The sequence below is a fragment of the Stegostoma tigrinum genome, chromosome 34 (assembly GCF_030684315.1).
Source record: "Stegostoma tigrinum isolate sSteTig4 chromosome 34, sSteTig4.hap1, whole genome shotgun sequence".
NCBI lineage: Eukaryota > Metazoa > Chordata > Chondrichthyes > Orectolobiformes > Stegostomatidae > Stegostoma > Stegostoma tigrinum.
Window position 1 is genome coordinate 4,226,744 of NC_081387.1, and position 26,224 is coordinate 4,252,967.

Consider the following 26,224-nt stretch of genomic DNA (forward strand, 5'->3'; position numbering starts at 1 on the left):
TAAACAAATTTTAATGGAGTGTTGTTTGACTGAAAGACTACTCTAGATCATCAAGCACAGGGGTGATGAGTGAATGGGTCTTGGTTATCAGTTAGGACCTGACAGCAGTGTTTTGAAGGAGCTCCAGTTTACAGAGCAAAATGTGACAGCAACCAGGGAATCACGAGAATATTCAAATCTAGAACCTACTAAAGCATGGATGAGGGTCTCAGCAGCAGATGAGCTGACACAGTGTACCACTGCTCTCTCCTGTCAGTAAATCTTGTCCCTTTCCTGTGCACGTTGTCCCTGTTCCTGACCAACATCAAGAAATGCAAGAAATGACGGAGACAGCCAGGAATTGTGACAAAGAACCTTTCATTGAATCATACAAAACCACAGGATAGGCTGACACAAAAGGAGTCGAACAGAGCTGCACAGTCACAGAAGCCATCTTTCAGATGAGATTAATGACATTATTTGGAAGAATCCCTCACGTAGCAGGAGTAATGAACAAATCATTTGTTCATTATCACCTTGTAGTTTTGGGAGCTTGTTATGCATACATTGGCTGCTGCATTTCCTACATTGCAACAGTGACTACACTTCAAAACATACTTAATTGGTTATAAAGTGCTTTTTAATGCTGTGATTGTGAAAGTTGATATGTTAATGCAACTCCTTCTTTCTTAGGCAAACATTATGTAATACTGTGAATAAGAAATTGTAAACCCAATGACAGATACAGACACTCACAGACACTGAGCAATATATAGTGTATATGACAATAATGTCAGCTCTTGAGTGTTTCAGTGAATAGGCACACACTGTGCTGATACATCAGGTAGTTTGGCTTACATCAAATGTCATTTATTGTGAGTTATAAATCTGTACAGAAGATTATAGGTACAGCAATATTGAATGCTATTCAGCCGAAATAACAAAGCATTTAAAAATGACTTAAGAGCTTTCCCAGAATACGAAATGAATCTTGGAAGAGTGTAAAGTGAACAGTTATAACATGGAGGTATGATGGGCTGAGGGATCTCAGGTTTGTAGAGACTAAACCCCACTCCCTCACCATTCTCAGGATCGTAGTCCTCCCAGACAGGTTAGTACAAACATTCCCCATGATATGAGGTAAACACCCGTCTCGTGAAGAGGATCTATCACAAAAACCAGAGCAGGGTCTGATTCTACCCCATACCCATTAGCATCGGGGAAACTCGCTCAGAATACCACAATACAAAGTGTTCCTCTGAAACAACAAAAGAAAATTGCTGGAGATACTCAGCAAGTCTGGTAGCATCTGTGGAGAGAAAGCAAAGTTAAATGTTTTGAGTCCAGTGACCCTTCATTCTGAAGAAATCTGGAACAGTCTCCCCACAAAAATAAGTTTATGTTGGGGTGTCAACTGAAACTTTCGAAACTGAGATTGGTGGGTTTACTGTCCGGCAAGGGGACTAAGGGTTACACAGTCAAGGCAGGCAGAGTTAAGATACAGATTGATTACGACCTAATTGAATGATGGAACAAACTCAATGAATCAATGGATCATTACACCCCAGAGAATCCAGTTTGACTCTTTCAATTGGAGTGACAACTGTCTATGATAGGATTTCTCCCGTGGGCCTTTGTTTGTGTGGGTGTACGTTGCTGGATGTGTAAAAGACTTGTCACACATCTCATACCTGAAATATTTCTCACAATGTGGATTTTTTGGTGCTTTAGGAGTTCAGAGGAGTGGGTAAAAGCCTCGTCACAACATTTCACCTGATGTGTTCTCCGCACATAAATCGTCTGATATCCCAGGAGCTTAAAGATGTTATTGGAAGCTTTATCATCCACTTGCATGTTAATAGCTACTACCTTGTGTGAATGATCTGGTGACACACTAGACTCGAGGATTGTCCAAAGCCCTTGTTACACACCTCACAGTTAAACAGATTGTGCTCTTTGTGAATCCTTTGGTGCCTCAGGAGGTCGGAGGTTTGGGTGAAAGCCTTCTCACAAATCTCGCACTTGTATGGTTTCTCTCCCGTGTGGATGCTGTGGTGCATTAGAAGCCTGGTAGATGTTGTGAAAGTTTTATTACAAACCTCACATTTAAAGGGTTTCTCTCCTGTGTGAACTGCTTGATGCCTCAGGATATTTGATAATTGTGTGAATGCTTTGTCACACACTTTGCATGTGAATGGCTTCTCCCCTGTGTGAATACGTTGATGTACACGGAGGTTCATTGAGTGTGAGAATGATTTGTTACACACCTCGCATGTGAATGGTTTCTCCCCCGTGTGGATATGTTGGTGGGCACGAAGGTTTGAAGATCGGGAAAAGGATTTGTTGCACACCTTACACATGAATGGTTTCTCGCCAGTGTGAATACGTTGGTGTGCATGGAGATTAGATGACTGTGAGAAGGATTTGCCACACACGTCACACTTGAAGGGTTTCTCCCCTGTATGAGTCCTTTGGTGCGTCAGGAGTTCAGAACATTGTGTGAAAGACATCTCACAGAACTCACACTTGAAGGGTTTCTGTCCCGTGTGAATGCTGTGGTGCATCAGAAGCCTGGTCGAAGTTGTGAAAGCTTTATCACAGACCTCACATTTGAAGGGCTTTTCTCCCGTGTGGATCGTTTGATGGACCAGCAGGTGTGATAACTGTGTGAAAGCCTTGTCACACACCTCACAGGTGAATGGTTTCTCTCCTGTGTGAATCCGTTGGTGTACCCGGAGGTTCATTAAGTATGGGAATGATTTGTTGCACACTTCGCATGTAAACGGTTTCTCCCCTGTGTGAATGCGTCGGTGTTCATGGAGGTTGGATAACCAAGAAAATGATTTGTCACAAATCGCACATGTAAATGGTTTCTCCCCAGTGTGAATACGTTCGTGTTGTCGGAGGTTTGATAGTCGGGAGAAAGATTTGTCACAAACTTCACATCTGAATGGTTTCTCACCTGTATGAATACGATGGTGTTCACGGAGGGTTGATGAATATCCAAATGATTTATTGCAAATCTTGCACATGAATGGTTTCTCCCCCGTATGGATGCGTTGGTGTACACGGAGGTTTGATGACTGCGAGAAGGTTTTGTTGCAGACCTCACATGAAAATGCCTTGTCCCCAATATGAATGCTTTCATGTGTGTGGAGATTCGAGGCCTGTCCAAAATCTTGGTCACGCGCCTCGCATTCAAATAGACCTTCTTCCATGGTTCAGTTCAAAAGTTGCATGATATTATGATATCATGGGACCCTCCTCACAAACCTCTCAACTAAACACTCTCTTATCTGTAGGAATGAGTCAGTGGTTCATGAGGCTCGATGAATGATTGAAGGTCTTCCCACACTTAGAGATGCTCACATCTTTCCAGTCTCACCCTGATCGACTGACCATTGTTAAACCTTCAGAAAGGGTGGCTGTGAAAGGAAGGCTCCACATCACTGACCAGTTTCAGATCTTATGATATATGAAAGTTCCCCTGACCTGAACAATTTCCATATGATGGTTTCATTGTCCAAAATCCTCTGATTTCAACAATGCTGTTGAGGGACTGGATGTCTTCCCAAAACTGAGTAGTCATTCCTTGGGTGATGGTCAAGATTTATCAGCAGTGTCTGTCCTCTCTGTATTCTCTAGTGTAGTACAGTGCAATCCTTCTGTAAAACAGGAAAAGAAAACATGATTTCCTCCAGCTCCCATGCCAGTTCTGCTGAAAGGGCTCACTTCACAATTAGTCTCTGACTGCCATTGCCCTGTGCAAGGGAATCAGATGCAAGCTGTCTCCTTTTCCTCACTGGACTGTCACACACCTGCTGTTTCCAGCAAGGAGACTAGTTAGTGTCCAGGAGCAAACAATGTGTCTACTTTCTTTTCTCTACCAGTGACTCCATCTTCCCAAGCACTATAAGAGTAATTAAAAGACAGTCAGAGGAGTGTAAAACATGCTCCTAATTGCTATGATTGCATGCTGTGATGGTGATGACCAGTTTCATCCTTAGAATTTGTGTTTAGTATAAAAAAAATTTGGGTAAATGTTAATTCAATGGAGATTTAGAAATTTTTCACCTTTTTTGCCAAAACACACTAAGCAGGAGGTGCTAGCAGCTGAGGCAATATTTGTTCTGTGTAGCTGATTGAAAGGTTCTGATTTAGCCTGGGAAATTATACTCACTGTACTCACTTACATTTCACATTTCAAATTTAGCTGTCAACCTCATCACTGGTCAAAATGATCAAATCCAAGCCCAGGCTTTCGGAAAAGGCTGTGGCCTTCAGGTAAAATCTTTAAGGAAGACCCTAAAAAACTTTTGATTACTAATCTGGAGATTGAGAGTTAAAATCCAACCATGGAAAGTTACAAACAGAAACAAACCATTTGATGCAACTGATCCATACCAGAGTTCATACTTCACATGAGCCTTCTCTCACCCTCTTCATCTTATCCTTCTGTTCCCTTCTACTTCATGTGCTGTCTAGTTTTCCTTAGAGGCATCTCTGTTCTTTATCTTGGCAACTGCACATTGTGAATCTTGCGATTTGTGGACATGATTCAAAATAGAAACATGAAAACTTTCCACTTGTCCAAAAAAAAACCCATATGTTGTTGTCAGGGAAGGGAAACAACTACAATTGCTTTGTCTGGTCTACTTGTGACTACTGTCCCACACAACATGGTTGACCCTGAACTGCCCTTTGAAATGGCCGAGCAAACAATAATGAACAATCACTACTTGACTGTGATTCATTTTGGAAGACTGAATTTGAATGCAGAATACAGGGTTAATGGCAGGATTCTTGGCAGTGTGGAGGAACAGAGGGATCTTGGGGTCCACGTCCATAGATCCCTCAAAGTTGCTACTCAAGTTGATAGGGTTGTTAAGAAGGCAAATGATGCGTTAGCTTTCATTGGCAGGAGAATAGTGTTTAAGAGCCGTGAGGTTATGCTGCCACTCTATAAAATCCTGGTTAGACAATACTTGGAATATTGTGTTTGGTTCCGGTCGCCTCAGAAGGACGTGGAAACTTTAGAAAGGTTGCTGAGAAGATTTACCAGGATGCTGTCTTGATTGTAGGGCGGGTCTTATGAGGAAAGGTTGACGGAGCTAGGGTTTTTCTCATTGAAGTGAAGAAGGATGAGAGATGACTTGATTGAGGTGTACAGGGTGATGAGAGGCATAGAGTAGACAGCCAGAGACTTTTTCCCAGGTCGGAAATGACTATTACGAGGGGGCAATTATTTTAAGGTGATTGGAGGAAGGTATGGGGCGATGTCAGAGGTAGGTTCTTTTAACAGAAAGTGGTAGGTGCGTGGAATACGCTGCTGGGTGGTAGTGGAATCAGATACATTAGGGACATTTAAGCGACTCTTGGATAGGCACATGGATGATAGTAAAATGTACAGTATACAGGGGAGTTGATCTCAGAGTGGGATAATAGCTCCACACAATATTGTGGGCCAAAGGGCCTGTACTGTGCTGTACTGTTCTTTGTTCTATACACTAAAAAGTGCAACAATAAAAGAAAAATCAGAGAAATCTGAAGAAGCCTGACATTGTATCAGAATAAGATGAAGTGGATCTCAGGCCAGTGAAATCTCTAAATTCTCTCATACCAACGTCTGAGGACAAGTCCTCAAGTGAGGAGATATGACCCACGGACTGGTAAAGTAGCAGTGATACTCACTGAATCATATTAATCTGGAAACATCCCAGACTCCTCCACCTCTATTGATAAGCAGGATACTGTGGATGCCAGAAATATAAATTGAAAACAGAAAATGCTATTAAAACTCAGAATCTATGAAGACAGAGAAACAGTGAGGTTGTTGGCTTGCTCGCCAAGCTGGCTGGTTATCGTACAGAAGTTTTGTTACCATGCTACATAACATCACCAGTGCGGCCTCTGATGAAACGATGTTGTTCTAATCCAAGATAATAAAGTGTGAAGCTGGATGAACACAGCAGGCCAAGCAGCATCTCGGTTCTAATCTGTTCTAATCCACTTGGCATTTATATGATCTGGTCTGTTAGGTTAAGTTGTGTCATTTCCAGTTCTGTTCTGCATGGGGTCTAATTTGGGGTCTAATTCCACATATTTGTTGATTGCATTATGGATTGAAAACCAGGCCTCAAGGAATTCCCATGTGTGTCTGTGGTTGGCTTGAGCTAAGACGGTCATGTTGTCCCAGTTAAATTGATTACCTTCATTGTCCGACTGTACTGAGATGAGGGTAAGTTTATCTGTCGTTTTGCTGCTAGCTGGTGTTTGTGTATCCTGATGGCTAGTTGCCTTCTGGTCTGGCCAGCATAATGTTTGTTGCAGTCATTGCAAGGTACTTTGTAAACTACACTGGTCCTGCATGTCATGTGTATGCGGTCTTTGGTTCTAGTGAGGGTTTATCACAGTGTCGCTGTGGGTTTGTTTGCTACCATGATTCCTAGTGGTCGCAGGAGTTTTGTTGTCAGTTCTGATATATCCTTTAGGATCGTGTGGGGTGTACTCTGTTCTCTTGGCATTGTCTACCTAGCAGGCACCTGCAGATTAAGTTGTTGGGATATCCGTTGTTAGCAAAGACCTTGTATAAGTGCTATTTCTCCTTCCTGTGTAGATCTGGTGTGTTGCAGTGAGTTGTGGCCCGTTTGAATAGTGTCCTAACCCAGCTAGCAGCAAAACAACATGCCAAACTTTCCCTCATCTCAGTGCACTCGGACAATGAAGGCCATCAATTGAACTGGGACAACTGAACTGGAACAACGTGATCAGCTAAGGCTCAGGCCAACCACAGACACCCACGAGAATTCCTAGAGCCCTGATTTTCAACCTGTAGTGCAATCGACAAGCATGTGGAATTAGACCCAAACTCATGCAGAACAGAACCGGAAATGACACAACCCACCTTAGCTGACCGGTCATATAAATACCAAACAGAGTGGGACAACATCGCTTCATCAGAGGCCGCACTGATGATGTTACCTAGCATAGTGACAAAACATCTGTACGATAACCAGCCAGCTTGGCGAGCAAGTCAACAACCTCATCCACAACCTGAGCTACAAATCTTTACAAGAACCTTATATAGATATAAATAGTGTTAAGATTTCAGGTCTATGATCTCTCATCACTGGGAATATTTGAATATGGAATAGGTTTTAAGTGAGAGGTGAGTGGGATAGAGGTAAGACAGAGGTAAGTTTGAACTACAGGAAAGTGTATCATCCAGAGTCAATGGGAATGAAGATGTGGCAAGAAATGAAACAGAAGATATACTGAGAGCAGGTGGCTGCTGACTGAAAGAACAAACACAAAGAAATAAAGGAAATGAAACAAACTGGAAGACACAGAGTTCACAACCTGAAACTGTGGAACTCACTGTTGAGTTCTAGTATCCTAATGTTGGTGGTAGTGGGGTGGGGTGGGGTGCAATCCTCAATTGAGGAAAATTATGTTATAGAGTCATACAGTGTGGAAACAGACCCTATTGGTCCAATTAGTGCATGCCAACCAAGTTCCCAAACTATACTAGTCCCACCTGCCTGTGTTTGGCCCATATGCTCCAAACCTTTCCTATTCATGTACTTATCCAAATGCCTTTAAATGTTGTAACTGTAACCTGCATATACCACTTCACCTGACAGTTCATTTAACATGCTAACCATTCTCTATGTAAAAAAAGTTGCCCCTCATGCCCTTTTTAAACCTTGCTCCACTCAACTTAAAAATATGCCCCCTAGTTTTAAACTTCCCCACTGAGGGAAAAGACCCTTGCTATTCATCTTGTCTATGCTCCATAATTTTGTAAACTTCTGTAAGGTCACCCCTCAACTTCCTACATTCCAGTGAAAAAAGCCTCAGCCTATCCAGCTTATTTTAATATTTCAAACTTTCCATTCCCAGTAACATCTTGGTAAATCTCTTGTGAACCCTCTCCTGCTTAATGATATCCTTCCTATAACAGGATAGCCAGAACTTCACACAGTGCTCCAGAAGAAACTTCACCGAAGTCGTGTACAACCTCAATAAGATGTCCCAACCCCCAACACAAAGGTCTGAGCAATGAAGTCAAGTGTGCTAAATGCCTTCTTAACAACTCTATCTACGTGTGATGAAACTTTCAAGTGTTTTTTCATGTAAAATAATATACTTTATTCATAGAAATATATAAGAATACACATTTACACACCTACCCGATAATGCTAGCCATTCCAGGTTACCTTGGAAGTACATTCACCAACTGAAACGAACTCCAGTGTTCATCTCTCCCTATAGTCACAATTGACGTCCTGACGAGGCATCAGCTGGGCCTGGTTCCTAAATGGACTCCCTGTTACATTTTAGCAGACGGGCCTTACACGATGCTCTTTCCCCACTGAACGTGGTCTCGCTCTTACCCCTATTGACTTTGGCACTGGAGGCCAGTTCAAACTGGTCACAGATGCTCAAGAGCCTACTCACCGACTGTGAATTGGTGCAGAAAACGGCAACATCATCCATGTACAGGGAGGTCTTGACCTGCAGGCCTCCGCTGCCTGGGATAGTCACCCACCTCAGGCTCACATCCTTCCTGATTGACACAGCAAAGAGGTCTATGCAGCACACAAACAAGGCAGGAGAGAGTGGACAGCTCTGCCTGACTACAGATCTGATCAGGAAGCTTTCTGATTTCCACCCATTGATTGAGACTGTGCTAAACATGTTGGTGTAGAGCAGTCAGATCCAATTGCAGATGCCCTCCCCAAAGCCCAATTTGGACAGAATGTACATCTCTTGTGTCCATATGTGACATCCTGTTAAAGGCCTTCTCCTGGTCCAGGCTGATGAGGCAGGCATCCGCCCCCTGTCTGGCACGTAGGCGATGCAACTTTCAAAATGTCATATGCCGGACCCCTAGTTCTCTCTGTTCTACACCACCACCCAAGGCCTATCATTAATTATATAAGTCTTGCCCTTTTTTGTTTGACCAAAACGTCACATTTATCGTAATTAAACTTCATCTGCCACTCTTCAGCCCATTGACCCAATTGATCAAGACCGCTTTGTAATTTTAGACAATATGTTGTGGAGGGTTGCATTATTAGGACAGATGTGTTGAAGACAGAGGAACTGCATTGATCAAGATAAATACTTCTGATCAGCCACTCACGGACTTGACATTCAGTTCAACGATTTCAAATTGTAAACTCTGTGCCCTTTCGTTTCCTTTTCTTTGCTTGTTTCATTATTTGTTCTTTCAGTCAACAACACCTTCTCTCAGTACATCTTTTGTTTCTTTGTTTCATTTTTGACCCATCTCCATTCCATTTGAACATGGTGCACTCACATTTCTGTCATTTCTCTCCCGTCGCCAACCTTCCTTATGCCTTTCATTTAAACCTATTCTAACTCTAACTTATCCTAGTTCCAATCAAAACTTTAACTCTGTTTCACTTTCCTCGCAGGTGCTGCTTGACCTACTCAGCTTTTCCAGAATTTTCTGTTTTATTTCTTTCTTGACCATGTTGGAACTCAGTCCAGACACAGGGTTAAAGAGTTTGCCATATTCAAAAAATATCCAGGATGATCAAACCCGACCTCCTCCTTCCTCTGTCATATTCAGGAATAAGCCATCAACAAAACACAGGCTGGAAATCAGAAGGGAAATGCTTCCAATAAACACACTCAATATCCAACACACAGCTCCAGTCTAACAGTTCAGCACAAAGCACCGAGTAAACAGCTCTCTCAGCTGGATCTTCTCACACAGCATAAGGGACATTTCCACCCCTGATTGTCCACAGGACAGTCAGACTGCCTGAAGACTGATGTGGATATTATGGGATACAATTTGTATAAAAGCTGCTCCTTCACTCACCATCTCCTCACTTGGTTTTCAGTCCCTATAGGAAGTGAACCAGCTCTGGAAGAGGAAGAGGTGGGAATGGGCAGAGTGAGTGGGCTCTCTGATTGATATCTCTCACAGTCAATCCAAATATTTCTGTAGCAAGAGATAGTAGGAGCTGCAGATGCTGGAAAATCTGAGATAACAAGGTGTGGAGCTGGATGAACACAGCAGGCCAAGCAGAATCGGGGAGCAAGAAAGCAGACGTTTTGGGCAGGACCCTTCTACACAAATGGGGGAGGGGAAGGGGGTTCTGAAATAGATAGGAAGAGAGGGGGAGGTGGATAGAAGGTGGATAAAGGAGAAGATAGGTGGAGAGGAGTCAGACAGGTCAAAGAGGCGGGGATGGAGCCAGTAAAGGTGAGTGTAGGTGGGGAGGTAGGGAGGAGATAGGTCAGTCCAGGGAGGACGGACAGGTCAAGGGGGCAGGATGAGGTTAGTAGGTAGGAGATAGGTGTGGAGCTTGAAGTGGGGAAATGGGATAGATGTGAGGAAGGACGGGTTAGGGAGGCGGGACAAACTGGGCTGGTTTTGGGATGTGGTTGGAGGAGGAGAGATGATTTTGAAGATTGTGAATTCCACACTGATACCAATGGGCTGCAGGGTTCTCAAGCGAAATATGAGTTGCTGTTCCTGCAACCTTTGGGTGGCATCATTGTGGCACTTCAGGAGGCCCAGGATGGACATGTCATCTAAGGAATGGGAGGGGGAGTTGAAATGGTTCGTGACTGGGACGTCCCAGCTTTCCTGCTCCTCTGATGCTGCTTGGCTTGCTGTGTTCATTCATTTCTGCAGCAACATGAGTTTCCTGAAGCTGGGGAAACTGACCGGTCAAACGAAGGTGACTCATGAGTTGATGTCTGATAGTCTCAACAACTGCAAAGAGGGACTTCTCAGGAGGGTCAGCTCCTTTCAGCTCTAAGTTTCTGAGGGTCAGCATTCACTGGGATATTCACTAGTCCTGAGATGTCCTCGTCCATTCACCTCTTTTGTTGCCTCTGTATAAACCACCTTTGAGAGTGATATTTGTCACCGTGCAGTACATTAGCATGATTCTAGGCATTCTCCTTCTCTGGGGAAGACTAGTCCATTCCAAGGTGTAACTAGTAATTGAAACAATTCCTTAGCATCCTGAAATAACTGGAAAAGTTCAGTAGGTCTGGCAGCATCTGTGAAGAAAAATCAGCAGCATCTGTGAATAAAAATCAGAGTTAACATTTGGGGTCCAGTGACTCTTCATCAAAAGGGTCCCAAGTTCTAAGGAAAGGTCACTGGACCTGAAACGTTAACTCTGATTTCTCTTCAACAATGCTACCAGACCTGCTGAGCTTTTCCAGCAACTTTGGTTTTGTTCCTCAGCAATCCACTTGTTTCTCTCTGCGAGCTACCTCAGAAAGACATAATGTATTTTAACAATACCTCCTCCTCAGTCTGTACTGCTTGAAATGGAGACATCAGCCACAGAAAGAAGGGATGGACCTTGTTTCAAATCAGCTGACCATCAACTCCCTTACCTTCCTGAATATGGATGTGAAGTCTGAGTTTCTGTCAATGAAAGTGTTGTGGGATGATCCAGTACTCTAATGCCTCATTTCCTCTTTTCCCAATATATTTACATTTTCCTTTCCCCATTTCTACATTTTCATTGTGTAATTTCTCCTATCCATCTTAATCCCAGCTTCTCTTTCTCCCATCTTCTGACAGTATTATTACGATGACAGGGTTAGAGAGAAAGTGCTAAATTTTAAATGCTGTCCTAAATGAAAAAAATTAAAGCAGAAGCTCCATAGCATATTTTTGAGGTCATAGTATTAGGTCAATACTTAATTATTTTGTGTGTTTCTCAACTCGACACAACTGAAATAAACTATAAGCCTGTAGGCTGTGCCTGAATGCCCAAATATCCCTGACTGTAATTTGAAAGTCATCTCAAAACATCTCAGGTTGACAGACCTGTTGAGCATGAACCCATAACTTTCTGACTGAAAGACGAGAATGCAAACTAAACTGAAAATGATCATTTTGAAGCTGGATCCACAACAGAAATATTATAACGGGTTATGTTCCAAGGCTGGGTTCAGAATGCATTTCTGCCTGAAAGTATGATTTGATTGAAAGTGGTAACTAGTAAGACCTGCAGGTGTCAGTGTTGCCTTTCTATCTGGGATCCTGAAGTTATGAATGGTGGCAAAGTCCCTGGTGTCAGCTGGAATGGATATCTTAAAGGGAGGGGTATCTTCAATTAGTTCTGCTGATGAACCATTCTGCTTTCATTCACTCAGGAATGTTACAGTTCTAACTGTGTATCTTGAATAAAACTCAAGGAATAACCCGCTCTCTCTAGGAAAGATCAATGTTATCTTTAGTGAGGCTTTTGAACTTGTTCTCAAATCTCTCTTTTGCCTCGCCCATCTCTACACCTGTAATCCTTTCTGCCCCTAACTGGAGTGTCAACCAGGACTTTTTGTGCCAGGTCCCTGGAGTGGTACTTGAATCCACAATCCTCTGACTCAGAGAACAAGGTTGTGGGTTCAAGTACAATCTAGGTGGGTTATTCCATGAACATTGATTAAAGTTCCCTGCACAAACCCCCCACAATTTATTGGAACACAGGCATGTTGTAAAATGAGTGAAGGAATTACCTCATTGATGCTTGCACACAGCACTGATTATTGAGCTAATCAAATCACAATCTAACACCCTTAATAAGACTGCTGTCATTGGTCACATACAGTGACCAAAATATGCTTTCAAAAGACTCCTTGACAAATATACAACAATCATGATTGCCCGGGTTGTGATAGAGTTTATCTAATTTGTCCTGATATTATCAGCATAATCTGAATGAAATTAACCCTATCAGAAAAATTTATTGGAAGTTGCACTAAATATGGTTTGTTAAACAGAAACCTGGAAGCTGGTACCAACCACAGAAATGACCACAATCCCAAATAAGGATGAGAGTGGTGAGTTCGTTCATAGAAACCCAATAGTGTGGAAACAGGCTTTTCAGCCCAACAAGTCCATACCGACCCTCAGAGCATCCACCCAGATCCGTTCCCCTGTAACTCACCAAATCTACACATCCCTGAACACCATAGGCAATGTAGCATGGCCAATCCACATAGCCTGCACATCTTTGGATGGTGAAAACATTTCAGCCTTTTGCACTCAAAACTGTCTCTTCATGAAGCTGAATATTTTATTGTACAGTGACTAAAAGGTCAATAACTACAGTATTAACACATATGTTGTCATTAATTTATTCCTCTTGAAACTAGAAGCATTCTTCAGCCAGTAGTTAAGAGTTTTCCCTGCTGGAAACTATAACATTGGCATCAATATTGGTTTGTTTTCCTTATATATGATACATGTACTGAGGGTGTTCTGCACTATCAGAGGTGCTGTCTTTTGGATGACGCATTAAACCAAAGTATCATAGGCTCTCTCTGGTGTATGAAGAAGATCCAATGTCACTTTTTGAAGGAACAAGGGGGTTCTCCCTAGTGTTCTGGACATTCCATGTACCCCATTAAATGATAATAAAAGATAGCTTGCCTGGTCATTGTCGCAGTGTTGTCGACTTTGCAAAAATGACAGCCGCCCACTGCCTGCACAGAGATAGAACATAGAACATTACAGCGCAGTACAGGCCCTTTGGCCCTCGATGTTGCACCGACCTGTGAAACCAATCTGAAGCCCATCTAACTTACACTATTCCATTATCATCCATATGTTTATCCAATGACCATTTAAATGCCCTTAAAGTTGGCAAGTTTACTACTATTGCAGGCAGGGCATTCCACGCCCTTACTACTCTCTGAGTGAAGAACCTACCTCTGACATCTGTCCTATATCTATCACCCCTCAATTTAAAACTATGTCCCCTCGTGCTAGCCATCACCATCCGAGGAAAAAGGCTCTCACTGTCCACCCTATCTAATCTTCTGATCATCTTGCATGTCTCAAAGTCACCTCTTAACCACTTTCTCTCTTACAAAAACAGTCCCTCAGCCTTTCCTCATAAGACCCTACCTCCATACCAGGCAAATCCTGGTAAATCTCCTCTGCACCCTTTCCAATGCTTCCACATCCTTCTTATAATGCGGTGACCAGAACTGTCCGCATTACTCCAAACGTGGCCCCACCAGAGTTTTGTACAGCTGCAACATGACCTCATGGCTCCGAAATTCAATCCTTCTACCAATAAAACCTAATACACTGTGCACCTTCTTAACAACCCTATCAATCTGGGTGGCAACTTTCAGGAACCTATACACATGGAGATCTCTCTGCTCATCCACACTACCAAGAATCTTACCATTAGCCCAGTATTCTGTATTCCTGTCACTCCTTCCAAAGTGAATCACCTCACACTTTTCCGCATTAAACTCCATTTGCCACCTCTCAGCCCAGTTCTGCAGCTTATCTATGTCCCTCTGTAACCTGCAACATCCTTCCACACTATCCACAACTCCACCGATTTTAGTGTCATCCGCAAATTTACTACCCCAACCTTCTACGCCCACATCAAGGTCATTTATAAAAATGACAGACAGCAGTGGCCCCACAACCGATCGTTGCGGTACACCACTAGTAATTGAACTCCAGGATGAACATTTCCCATCAACCACCACCATTGTCTTCTTACAGCTATCCAATTTCTGATCCAAACCGCTAAACTACCCTCAATCCCACGCCTCCGTATTTTCTGCAATAGCCTACCATGGGGAACCTTATCAAACGCTTTACTGAAATCCATATAACCCACATCAACTGCTTTACCCTCATCCACCTATTTGGTCACCTTCTCAAAGAACTCAATAAGGTTGGCGAGTTGTGACCTACCCTTCAAAAACCGTGTTGACTATCCCTAATCAAATTATTCCTTTCTAGATGATTATAAATCCTATCTCTTATAATCCTTTCCAACACTTTACCCACAATGGAAGTAAGACTCACTGGTCTATAATTACCAGGGTTGTGTCTACTCTTCTTCTTGAACAAGGGGACAACATTTTCTATTTCCAGTCTTCTGGCACTCGTCCTGTGGACAATGACAACATAAAGATCAAAGCCAAAGGCTCTGCAATCTCCTCCCAAGCATCCCAGAGAATCCTAGGATAAATCCCATCCGGCCCAGGGGACTTATGTATTTTCACACCTTCCAGAAATGCTAACACCTCCTCCTTATGAACCTCAATCCCGTCTAGTCTAATAGCCTGTATCTCAGTATTCTCCTCGACAACATTGTCTTTCTCCTGCGTGAATACTGACGAAAAATATTCATTTAGCCCTCTCCTATCTCTTCAGACTCCACACACAACTTCCCACTACTGTCCTTGACTCGCCCTAATCTTACTCTAGTCATTCTTTCATTCCTGACATACCTAGAAAGCTTTAGGGGTTCCCTTGATCCTACCTGCCAAAGACTTCTCATGTCCCCTCCTGGCTCTTCTTAGCTCTCTCTTTAGATTGTTCCTGGCTAATTTGTAACTCTCAAGCGCCCTAACTGAACCTTCACACCTCATCTTTACATAAGCCTCCTTCCTCTTGACAAGAGATTCAACTTCTTTAATAAACCATGGTTTCCTTGCTCAACTGCCTGACAGCTACATACTTATCAAGAACATGCAGTAGCTATTCCCTGAACAAGCTCCACATTTCAAATGTGCCTAGTCCCTGCAGTGGTGGTTATCAAAGGCACAATCAAAATCCAAGCCCATTTTCAAATTAACAGTGTTGTATTAAGTTTATACCATTGAACGAACTTGGTTTTCTTCATCCTTATTCATAATATGGTCAGAAAAACGAGAAACCCTTCCCATTATCTGATTGTGCAAGGATGAGGGTCTGGGCAAAAGATGCAGAACAGCAGTGAGGAATGACCGTTCTTTGCAGCGAAAGGTAATAACCTGGTACTTGTGGACTACAAGGAAGTGGAGGCAATGACTGGTTCACTGGTTTTAAAAGAAAACTTGATGGACACTTGAAGGAACTTTCAGGGCAAAAGCGATACAGCAGGGGAATGGACTCACTGGCTTGTTCTTCAAAGAGCCGGCAGGACTTGATGGGCCCCACTAACTAAATGATTCTTTTATTTCAAAAAGCACACAAAGATGAAGAAAGTAACTCAACCAAAAGTAATATTGCTTAATATGCTATGCATAGGACACTTATTGTCAGATCCTGAGTGTTTCAGAGAATAGGAACAGCAGGCTGACAAATCAGGGAGTTTGGGTAAAGGTAAAGAAATTAATTTATTGAGAGATAAATCTATAAAGATTCATACAACAGACAAACAACACAATACTCGGCTTTGAATCATACAAAAATAACACAGAATTTGAAAATGACACAAGATTCTTCCTAGAATATGAAATGACATCTGGAAAAGTATAGGTTGAACACATCACACTGTTATTAGTCAAGTGTGATTGGATGAAGGAACAAAGGCCTGTGGAGACTCACCCCCAACTCCCTCTCTATACTAAAGCTAGTAGTCCTCCCAGGCAGAAGACAGCAAACATTCTCCATGGTATTTGTCAAAATTCTATAATTCACATTACCTAAAGCAGTGTCCAACACTATCCCACATACAATCTAAAGAAACAAAAACATAAACCTAATTCTCAACTCTCTGTCCTTTGGCCCTCCAGCCTTCACAATGTAACTAACTGTCAAAATGGTTTAACCACTCCCTCATATCCATTATTCTACACCTGTTAGCAAAATAAACTTTTACTCCCTCCCATTTCTCAGATGAAAGGAATTACAGTTTGAACATAACTCTTACGCACAGGTTTAGCCATCCATCACCAGATCTACACCACATCAATTATTAGTGGGGTCATGCTTCCTCTGCCAAAACATCTCATTACTTTAGGATCACCATGAAGAGAGAAGATAACAAACAACTTCTCCTCCCTAAAACCAACTGTGTCCTTGTGGAAGTTATGGGCCAGCAGTATAGAATCCTATTTCGACCCTAATCAGAGAAAAGTGTTTAGTTGTGGGCAAGGCATCTTAGGAAGGATATATTGGCCTTGAAGGAAGTGCAGTGTAGATTCACCAGAATAATCCTGGGGCTAAAAGGTTAAACTATGAGGACAGGTTGTGCAAACTGAGCTTGTATTCCCTTGCATATAGAAAATAAAGAAGTAAACTAATTAAGGTGTTCAAGATTAATAAACAAGTTGATAGAGGAGAGAGGAATAATTCCCCTGGTGGGAAAGTCCAGACAAGGGACAAAGCATTAAAGTTAGAAGGAGGCTGTTCAGGGTTATGTCAGCAAACACTTATTCATAAAAGGGACACTGGAAATCTGGAATTCAGTATCCACAAAACTCTGTTGAAGCTCAGGGTCAACTGAAAATTTCAACACAGAAAATTTACTTTGTTGTTAGGAAAGGAATTAAAGGTTACAAGGCAAGGCAGGTAGATAGGATCAGCCATGATTTAGTTCAATAACAGGTTCAAGAAATCATCCCAATTCCTTCACTCAACTGCCCTCTCCACTGTCATCTCCAACAACAATTGGTCAGTATCACTCTCTTTAACTTCTAGCTGAGCTTCCATACGATAACCCTCTTTATCACAAAGATTACCAATATCCCCCTCTATAACACCAATCATTTCCATACACCTCCCATTCCCGTATTAATCCATCTGCTGTTGAAATCTTCATCCCTGCTGTTGTTGCTTCTAGACTGACCATTCTATTGTTCTCCTGTCCAGCTTCCCATTTTCCAAACTCCATAAACTTCAGTTCTGCTAAATCTCTGAACGTATTGGTCAGATAATATCCTTCATAAGATGGTGATATAATAGCCATTTCACTGGACTAGCAATTCAGAACTTCAGAACATAAGTAATGGGTTCGAATATCACCATGGCAGAAATTCGACTGAAAAAATCTGCACACGCTCAATCATAACTCTCACACCTAATACTCCTGCACTCACTGACCTACACTGGTTCCGAGTCTCCCAGTGGCTCCAATTTAAAACTCTCACGCTCAAGTGGCTTCACTCACTTCTGACATCTGGCACCTTAAGCCTCATCTTCCACTGTGATCTCAGCACTCCTTGAATTCCAGCCTTTGTACATTACATCTGCAATCATTCCATTTACAAGATCATTGACAACCGTATCAGTCTCCTAACTTTGTCATTCCCTCATTAAACCTCTTTTACCTTTAGCTCTATGCCCTACTTACATCCCACTTCTTTGACCACAGTTTTTGTCATTCCTACCCCTCACCAAAATCTCTTTTCTTTTGACTCAGTATCAGTTTTCATGAAAATGACATATCCTTGAATGATTTGGGATGTTTTACAAATTCAAAGTGCTCTTCAAAATTCCAAATAGGAGCTGTTGTTCTCTCACACTCCCACCAAGCCTCAAGGTACTAACCTGGAGGACAGATTGTGGACATCGATTGACCTCTACTGCACTGTTTGAGTGGCCATTCAGCATGTGGAGAGCGAGACAGTAAATGTTGTGAGACAATGGAAACTGTCGCAGCCGAGACACATTCTGCCCCACTCACCACTCCTCCCCGCTCCCCGCCCCGACCTCCGCCAAAAAAATTCCTAGCTAGACTAACTGATGAGGAATGGGATTCCTGGCTGATTCTCCACCTCCACAGACCAAAGATACTGAGGCTAATTAAAGTACCTCTATGGTGACCACAGGAATGGCACCTCCCCTGGGTCCTTGTGCTGGTCAGTCAGAAGCTGAAGCCCTTCTAACAACTGAATATCTGATTGTCTTCTTGGTCAGAGGAGAGTCAGCGAGTGATTCAGTGCAATGAAAGTAGGTAACTTGGTTCAATGTCTGTAGGGTGTGTGGTGACAGACAGGGAGTAGAAGCAGTAATCCTGGCACACGTCAGACTGGAAGAGTCTCCCATGTGGGTTAACTAATGTTCCAGGAGTTCTAACAGATGTGTGAAGGCTTTATTACAGAATTCACACTGTTAGGGTTTCTTCCTTTTCTGAGTGCATTGATGGATCATGGATATGCTGAAAGTGTTAAAAAGCTTTGTCATAAAGCTCATGCAAAATGGTTTCTCACTAGTCTGCATCTGCTGATATCCTAAGAAGATCAGTCTCAGAAGAAGAAGAATCCCAACAGTGTGGAGGCAGGCCATTCAGCCCATCAGGTCCACATCAACCTCTGAAGAATATCCCACACAGCCAATCCCCTATCTTATAACCCCGCATTTCCTATGGTTAACCCACCTAAGCTAGACATCCTTAGTCACTATGGGACAATTTAGCATGGCTAATCCACATAACTTGCACATCTTTGGACTGTGGGAGGAAACCAGAGCACCTGGAAGAAATCCACACAGACTGTTGCCTGAGGATTGAATTGAACCTGGGATCCTGGTGTTATGAGACAGCAGTTCTAAGCACTGAGCCACCATGCCACCCTAACATTGCAAGCCACTACCATCTGGTTTCTTTAATGGACCAGCAGCCTTGATAACTGTGAATAGCTTCGTAACAAACCTCACAGATGAACAGGATTTCCCCTGTACAAATGCATTGTCTTTTCACCAGTTTCAATGATTGTGCAAAGCCCTGATTACACAGCTCACATTGGAAGTACTTCTCTCCCAGGTGAATTCTCTTCTGCATCAAGAGTTTTCCCAGATGTCAAGGAAGTTCTAACACAAGTCTCACACTTGAAGGATTTCTCCCCTGTGTGGATTGTCTTCTATCCCAGAAGGCTCAGTAATTGTGTGAAGAATTTGCCACAGACTTTGCATAGTTTCTATGCTGTATGAATGTGTTGAAGCATGCAAGAGTTTAATTATGTGAGAAATTTATTTGTCACACATTCTGAACGGAAATGGTTCTCTTTTGTATGAATGTGTTGGTGTACACTGAGATGCGATGACTGCAGGAATGATTTGTTACACAGCACATGTGAATAGTTTCCCACCTGTGTGAATGTATTGATGTCTGCGGAGGTTCGAAGACCGTGAAAAAGATCTGTCACAAAGCTCACACGTGAATGGTTTCTGTCCTGTATGAATGCGCAGATGTTCACGGAGTATTGAGGAATATGAGAATGATTTCTTGCACACTTCACATGTGAATGGCTTTTCCCCTGTATGAATGCGTTGGTGTGTGTGGAGATATGATGACTGAAAGAAGGATTTGTCACACACCTCACACCTAAATGGCTTCTCTCCTGTGTGAAGGCGCAAGTGTCTGCGGAGGTTTGAGGACTCTGAGAATGATTTGTCACACACCTCACATTTGAATGGCTTCTCCCCTGTGTGATGGCGTTGGTGTCTGCAGAGGTTCGAGGACTCAAAGAATGATTTGTCACACCACTCACACTTGAATGGCTTCTCTTTTGTATGAGTCCGCTGGTGTCTGCGGAGATTCAAAGACTGTGAGAAAGATTTGTCACAAAACTCACAATGGTAGGGTTTCTCTCCTGTGTGAATCCTTTGGTGAATCAGAAGTTCAGAGGATCGGGTGAAAGCCATCTCACAAACCTCACATCTGAAGGGTTTCTCTCCTGTGTGAACTCTCTGGTGCATCAGAAGCCTGGTAGATGTTGAGAAAACCTTACCACAAAGCTTACATTTGAACGGTTTCTCCCCTGTGTGGATTGTTTGATGGACCAGCAGGCTTGATAACTGTATAAAGGCTTTGTCACAAACCTCACATGTGAATGGTTTCTCCCCTGTGTGAATGCGCAGATGGACACGAAGGTTTGATGAATCAGAGAATGCTTTGTTGCACACTTCGCACATGAATGGTTTTTCCCCTGTGTGAATGCGTTGGTGTTTCACAAGCGACGATAGCCGTGTGAAGTCTTGGTCACACACATCACATTTGAATTGTTTCTCTTCCATCTGGCTGTTCAAGAGACATTCCTTGCCTGTAGGGAGATCTAATGAGCTGGTGGAGTCATCCTCACACATGAACAGCCTCTCACCAATAAGAGTGGCTCAGTGGTTCATGAGGCTCAATTAACTTACACTTCCTCCCAGCCTCATCCTGACAAATCACTGACAGCTGAACCTTTGGAAAGGATGATTCTAATACAAAGCTCCACATTGCTGACTAGTTTTTGATCTGAAGAAACTTCCATTCTCGCTGACCTGAGCAATGATTTCACAGCCCAACCTGTTTTGAGCAATGTTGCAAAGGGACTGGATGTCTTCATACAGTTCTGCAGTTGCACCTTGGATGATGGTCAAGATCTGTCTATGGTGGCTATCCACGCTGTATTCTCTGACGTAGAACAGTACAATCCTTCTGCAAAACAGGAAAAGGAAACATGATTTCCTCCAGCTTCCTCTCCTCCTTTACTACAAAGGCTTACTTCTCAACTTTTATGTTTGTACATTCACAGGATATGGATGTCACAGGCTACTAATTCATTCTGAGCTTGAGTTGAGCTAGTGATGATCTGTTTTACCCTGACAGCATCTCTTTAATGTAACAAAACACTAAGAAGAAGTGTTAATTCAATTGCAATTCTGAAATTTCTCCCCTTGTTTTCCAAACTTACTTGAGGAAAACACACTGAGCAGGAAGTACGAGAAACTGACGAAAATATTGCTTCAGTGTAGCTGATTAAATGGTTCTGATTTATCCTAGGAAATTAGATATACTGCACTCAGTCAGACTGCAGTCCAAAATCCAGCTATCTGGACAAAACAATCAAATCCAAGCCCAGGCTTTTGGGAAAGACTGGGATCTTCAGGTAAAAACTTTTTAAAAAGGCATTAAATTGGCATTTCAATAAATGTGTCTCTGGCTACGGAAATGAATCGCTATGGTGCTAGATTACAATCCAAAGACTGAGAGCTCAAATCCAAACACAGAAAGGTTCATAGATAGAATTAATGACAGAAATGGGCCATTAGGTCTAATTGGTCCATGCTGGTATTTATGCTTCACATGATCCTCCTCTCACTCTCTTCATCTCAATCTATCAGCAGATCCTTCTGTTCCCTTCCACTCCATGTAGTTATCTAGTTTCCCCTAAAATGCTCTTCACCTCAACCACTCCATGTTGTGAACCATACTTTAATAAATTTTGGAATTTATGGAACAGAATCAAAATAAAAACATGTAAGTTTTCTGAAGGTTCTGAAATCCCAAACAATGTCTGTCTGGGAAGGAAATCTGCTACAATTGTTTGGTCTGGTTTAGGTGTGACCCCAGTCCCAAATACCATGGTTAACAATACAAAATCAAATAATAAGAGGATGATCACAGAAGGCTGAACAATTTTGGCAATGTGTCAGAACAAGATGAAGGTGATCTCAGCCCAGTGAAATGTGTAAATCGCTCTCACCAAGGTCTGAGGAGATGCCCACAGACTGGTCAAGTAGCAGGGAACTCAGTGAATCATATGCATCTGGAAACTTCCCAGATTCCTTCATCACCATCAACAAGCAGAATACTGCAGAAACCAGAAATATGAATAGAAAATGCTTTTAAAATTCTGGTGGTCAAACAATATCTGTCCAGAGTGAAAAGGAGAGTTAACATTTCAGATCTGTGATTTTTCAATGCAACAGGGAAAAGAGGTGGGTAGGACAAAGACAAAGGAAGGTCTGTGATGGGGGAAGATAGGAGAGATTCAATGACAGAAAAATGAGTCTTTTAGGATTCAAGGGAATGGAGTTAGAGCAAGAAAAGAAGCAAATGATGCACTGAAAGCAAGTAAGCTGCTGACTGAAAGAAAGAAACCCAAAAAATAAAAAGGAAACAGATGCTGAGTTTACAGTCTTCCTTCACAGTGAGTCCCCCACTGGAAGACTACTTCACACTGAGGGTCAGTAAGATCATGAACCATTCGGGGAATTATGCTACTCCCATGGAATGCCTGGTCACTTTCTAACCTTTTACGTAACACCAGACAGTCTGCAGGTTCTAGACCTCGTACACTGCTTCTAATTTATATGGAACATTATTTATCACCCTTATAGTTCAATACCCCTAATCACTCGACAAGACCTTTCAAAGCAATTTAACATTGAGGTACGTAAGGTAGTATCAATCCAGATACCAAAAACCAAGGAGGTAGACTTTAATGAATGCATTGCAGAAGGATAAAGAAGTGTGGAGACAAAGAGGATCAGTAAGGCAATTCAGAGTTAAGGACCCGGAACAATTAATCACTGATGCTCAAGAAACTATAACAGAAAGAACACAAACATCTCAGAGTGTCAAAGGACTGCACTGACGTACAACCCCAGTTCGAGAAGTATGACTCTGACTATAGAATTAGAAGGTTGTAGGTTCAAGACCCACTTCTAAGGGAGCCGATGAGTAGTAGTATTATCGCTACACTGTTGATCCAAATAATGTTTTGGAAAACTGGGTTTGAATCCCACCATGGCAGAAGGCACAATTTGAATTCAATGAAAAATTAGCAGTCAATTGTCAGAAAACTCATCTGGTTCACGAAAGCCCTTGAGGGAAGGCAACACTATTGTGACCTGGTCTGACCTAAATATGACTCCAGACCCCAGCACTGTGGTTGACTCTTAACAGTTCTCTGCGCAAGAAGGAATGGGTAATAAATACTGGCCTGGTCAGTAACATCCAGATCCCATAGACAAATCTGAAAAGAACATCTCAAGGTTTTGAACACAAGTCCACTGAAACAGTGAGGGAGTGCAGTACTGACAGAGATTCTACGTTTCAAATTAGATCTCAACTGTGGTCGCTTCTGCTCTCTTAAGCTGTGTACACATTGCATTACAATACAGGATATGACAAAAATGACCATTCTTCAAAAGTACTTAATTGGCAGTAGTGTTTTGGGTTATCTGGTGATCACGCATGATATCAAAATGAATACGAGTCTTTTTTTGCATTTTTAGAACATAGAACAGTACAGCACAGAACAGGCCCTTCTGCCCACAATGTTGTGCCGACCATTGATCCTCATGTATGCACCCTCAAACTTCTGTGACCATATGCATGTCCAGCAGTCTCTTAAATGTCCCCGATGACCTTGCTTCCACAACTGCTGCTGGCAACGCATTCCATGTTCTCACAACTCTGTGTAAAGAACCCGCCTCTGACATCCCCTCTATACTTTCCTCCAACCAGCTTAAAACTCTGACCCCTCGTGATAGCCATTTCTGCCCTGGGAAATAGTCTCTGGCTATCAACTCTATCTATGCCTCTCATTATCTTGTATACCTCAATTAGGTCCCCTCTCCTCCTCCTTTTCTCCAATGAAAAACGTCCAAGCTCAGTCAACCTCTCTTCATAAGATAGGCCCTCCAGTCCAGGCAGCATCCTGGTAAACCTCCTCTGAACCCTCTCCAAAGCATCCACATCTTTCCTATAATAGGGCGACCAGAACTGGACGCAGTATTCCAAGTGCGGTCTAACCAAAGTTTTATAGAGCTGCAACAAGATCTCACGACTCTTAAACTCAATCCCCCTGTTAATGAAAGCCAAAACACCATATGCTTTCTTAACAACCCTGTCCACTTGGGTGGCCATTTTAAGGGATCTATGTATCTGTACACCAAGATCCCTCTGTTCCTCCACACTGCCAAGAATCCTATCCTTAATCCTGTACTCAGCTTTCAAATTCCACCTTCCAAAATGCATCACCTCACATTTATCCAGGTTGAACTCCATCTGCCACCGCTCAGCCCATCTCTGCATCCTGTCAATGTCCCGCTGCAGCCTACAACAGCCCTCTATACTGTCAACGACACCTCCAACCTTTGTGTCATCTGAGATAGTTACAAAAAAAGGGACACAACATGTCTTGGAGGGATTAGAAAAGACTTGCAACGTCCAGACCCTAATACACATAGAGAAGCGATCATTATCTGTCCACAGCATAAGAACCAACTCCAAATAAACACAGATAACTCAATACCAGGAAGTCAGTAAGAATCCTCAGACAATCTGCACCTCCCAGATAATTACACTTCATCTTCTCATATTCAGAAATGTGCCATCAACAAAACTCAGCCTGGAAATCAGAAGGGAAATGCTTCCAAGAAACACACTCAATATCCAACACACAGCTCCAGTCTAACAGTTCAGTACAAAGCACCGAGTAAACAGCTCTCTCAGCTGGATCTTCTCATACAGCATAAGGGACATTTCCACCCCTGATTACCCACAGGATACTCAGACTGCCTGAAGATTGGTGTGGATATTATGGGATACAATTTGTATAAAAGCTGCTCCTTCACTCACCATCTCCTCACTTGGTTTTCAGTCCCTGTAGGAAGTGAACCAGCTCTGGAAGACGAAGAGAGAATGGGCAGAGTGGGTGGGCTCTCTGATTGACGTCTCTCACAGTCAATCCAAATATTTCTGCAACAACATGAGTTTCCGGAAGCTTGGCAAACTGACCGGTAAAATAGAGGTGACTTTGAGCAGCAGATCAGGTGGGGATTTAAACTTGTCATTGTCCCATCTGTATAAAACCTCACTTATTGCAGCTGCTGTCTCAGTTCCCCGGGACATGTTTGACAGAGATTTCTAGTGTGGGAATAGCATTCTTCAACCTCACAGGTTTTCAAACTGACAACATCAGTGTACGCTGTGTATCCTTGTACGTGTTTGACGGCAGGTCAGAAGAGGAAAGGCCCACAGCATCCAAGGCAGCAATAATGTCCAGTGGTGGGATCAGCATTTTTACACATGGAAGGGATGTTAGCAGGTGCACAGGGGAAGGTGGCACAGGGAAGAATAGCACTCGTGGCAAGGAGTAACTTGTTCTATATGTCCAACTCCTACATGGGCTACTTGCCCTTCTTCCATCTGTTTCCTCATGGTTATCTTTTCTACTTTCCCATCCATTCTGTTCTCTTTTGCTTTCTCTCCTCTTCCCAATTTTGTTTGTGCTCCTCTTGCACTGCTCCTCTTGACTCTCTCACTCCTCTCCTCTGTCTCTCCTTCTCCAGCATGGAGTAAAAGAAACAGAAATTTATAATAATAAGTACATATTTAGGGCAACAGGGTGGCTCACTGCACCTGGGATCTGGGTTCAGTTCCACCCATGGGTGACTGCATTAGATTCCACCGGGTGCTTCAGCTTCTTCCCTCAGTCCAAAAATGGGCAATTTAGGAGGATTAGCTATGCTAAAATTTTCTGTTGTGTCGAGGAATGTGTCAGCTAAGTGGATTAGCCAGGGTTATGGGATATGGTCCGTGGCTGGGTCTGAGTGATATGCTCTTTGGGGAGTTGATCTGCCTCAATGGGCCAAATGGCCTCCTTTGGCACTGTAGGGATTTTGTGATAATGTCATTATGACTGTATTACACCATTTTAACTATCTATCCTGTCATTTGTGATACAACTGAAATAATTACTGACTGCAGTATGTAGACTG

General features: G+C 42.7%; 2 protein-coding genes across 7 annotated transcripts in view; one reads left to right on the top strand and one right to left on the bottom strand.

Annotated features, from left to right (window-relative positions):
* LOC125446407 (zinc finger protein 271-like) overlaps window positions 1-26,224 on the top strand; it is a 132,585-nt gene that overhangs the window by 82,871 nt on the left and 23,490 nt on the right. The gene's annotated exons all lie outside the window — the stretch shown is intronic.
* Window positions 838-26,224, bottom strand: part of LOC125446375 (zinc finger protein 271-like) — a 35,273-nt gene continuing 9,886 nt past the window's right edge. The window contains exons 1-3 of one of the 5 annotated variants that reach the window (XM_059639663.1): window positions 25,083-25,161; window positions 19,793-21,149; window positions 838-3,086 (exon numbers count right to left, since the gene is read on the bottom strand). In XM_059639663.1, coding sequence (XP_059495646.1) covers window positions 1,845-3,086; window positions 19,793-20,812 — 2,262 coding nt within the window. In that variant the 5' untranslated portion in view covers window positions 20,813-21,149; window positions 25,083-25,161 and the 3' untranslated portion in view covers window positions 838-1,844. The other 4 variants (XM_048519902.2, XM_048519904.2, XM_048519901.2 and 1 more) reach the window with 4 other exon arrangements.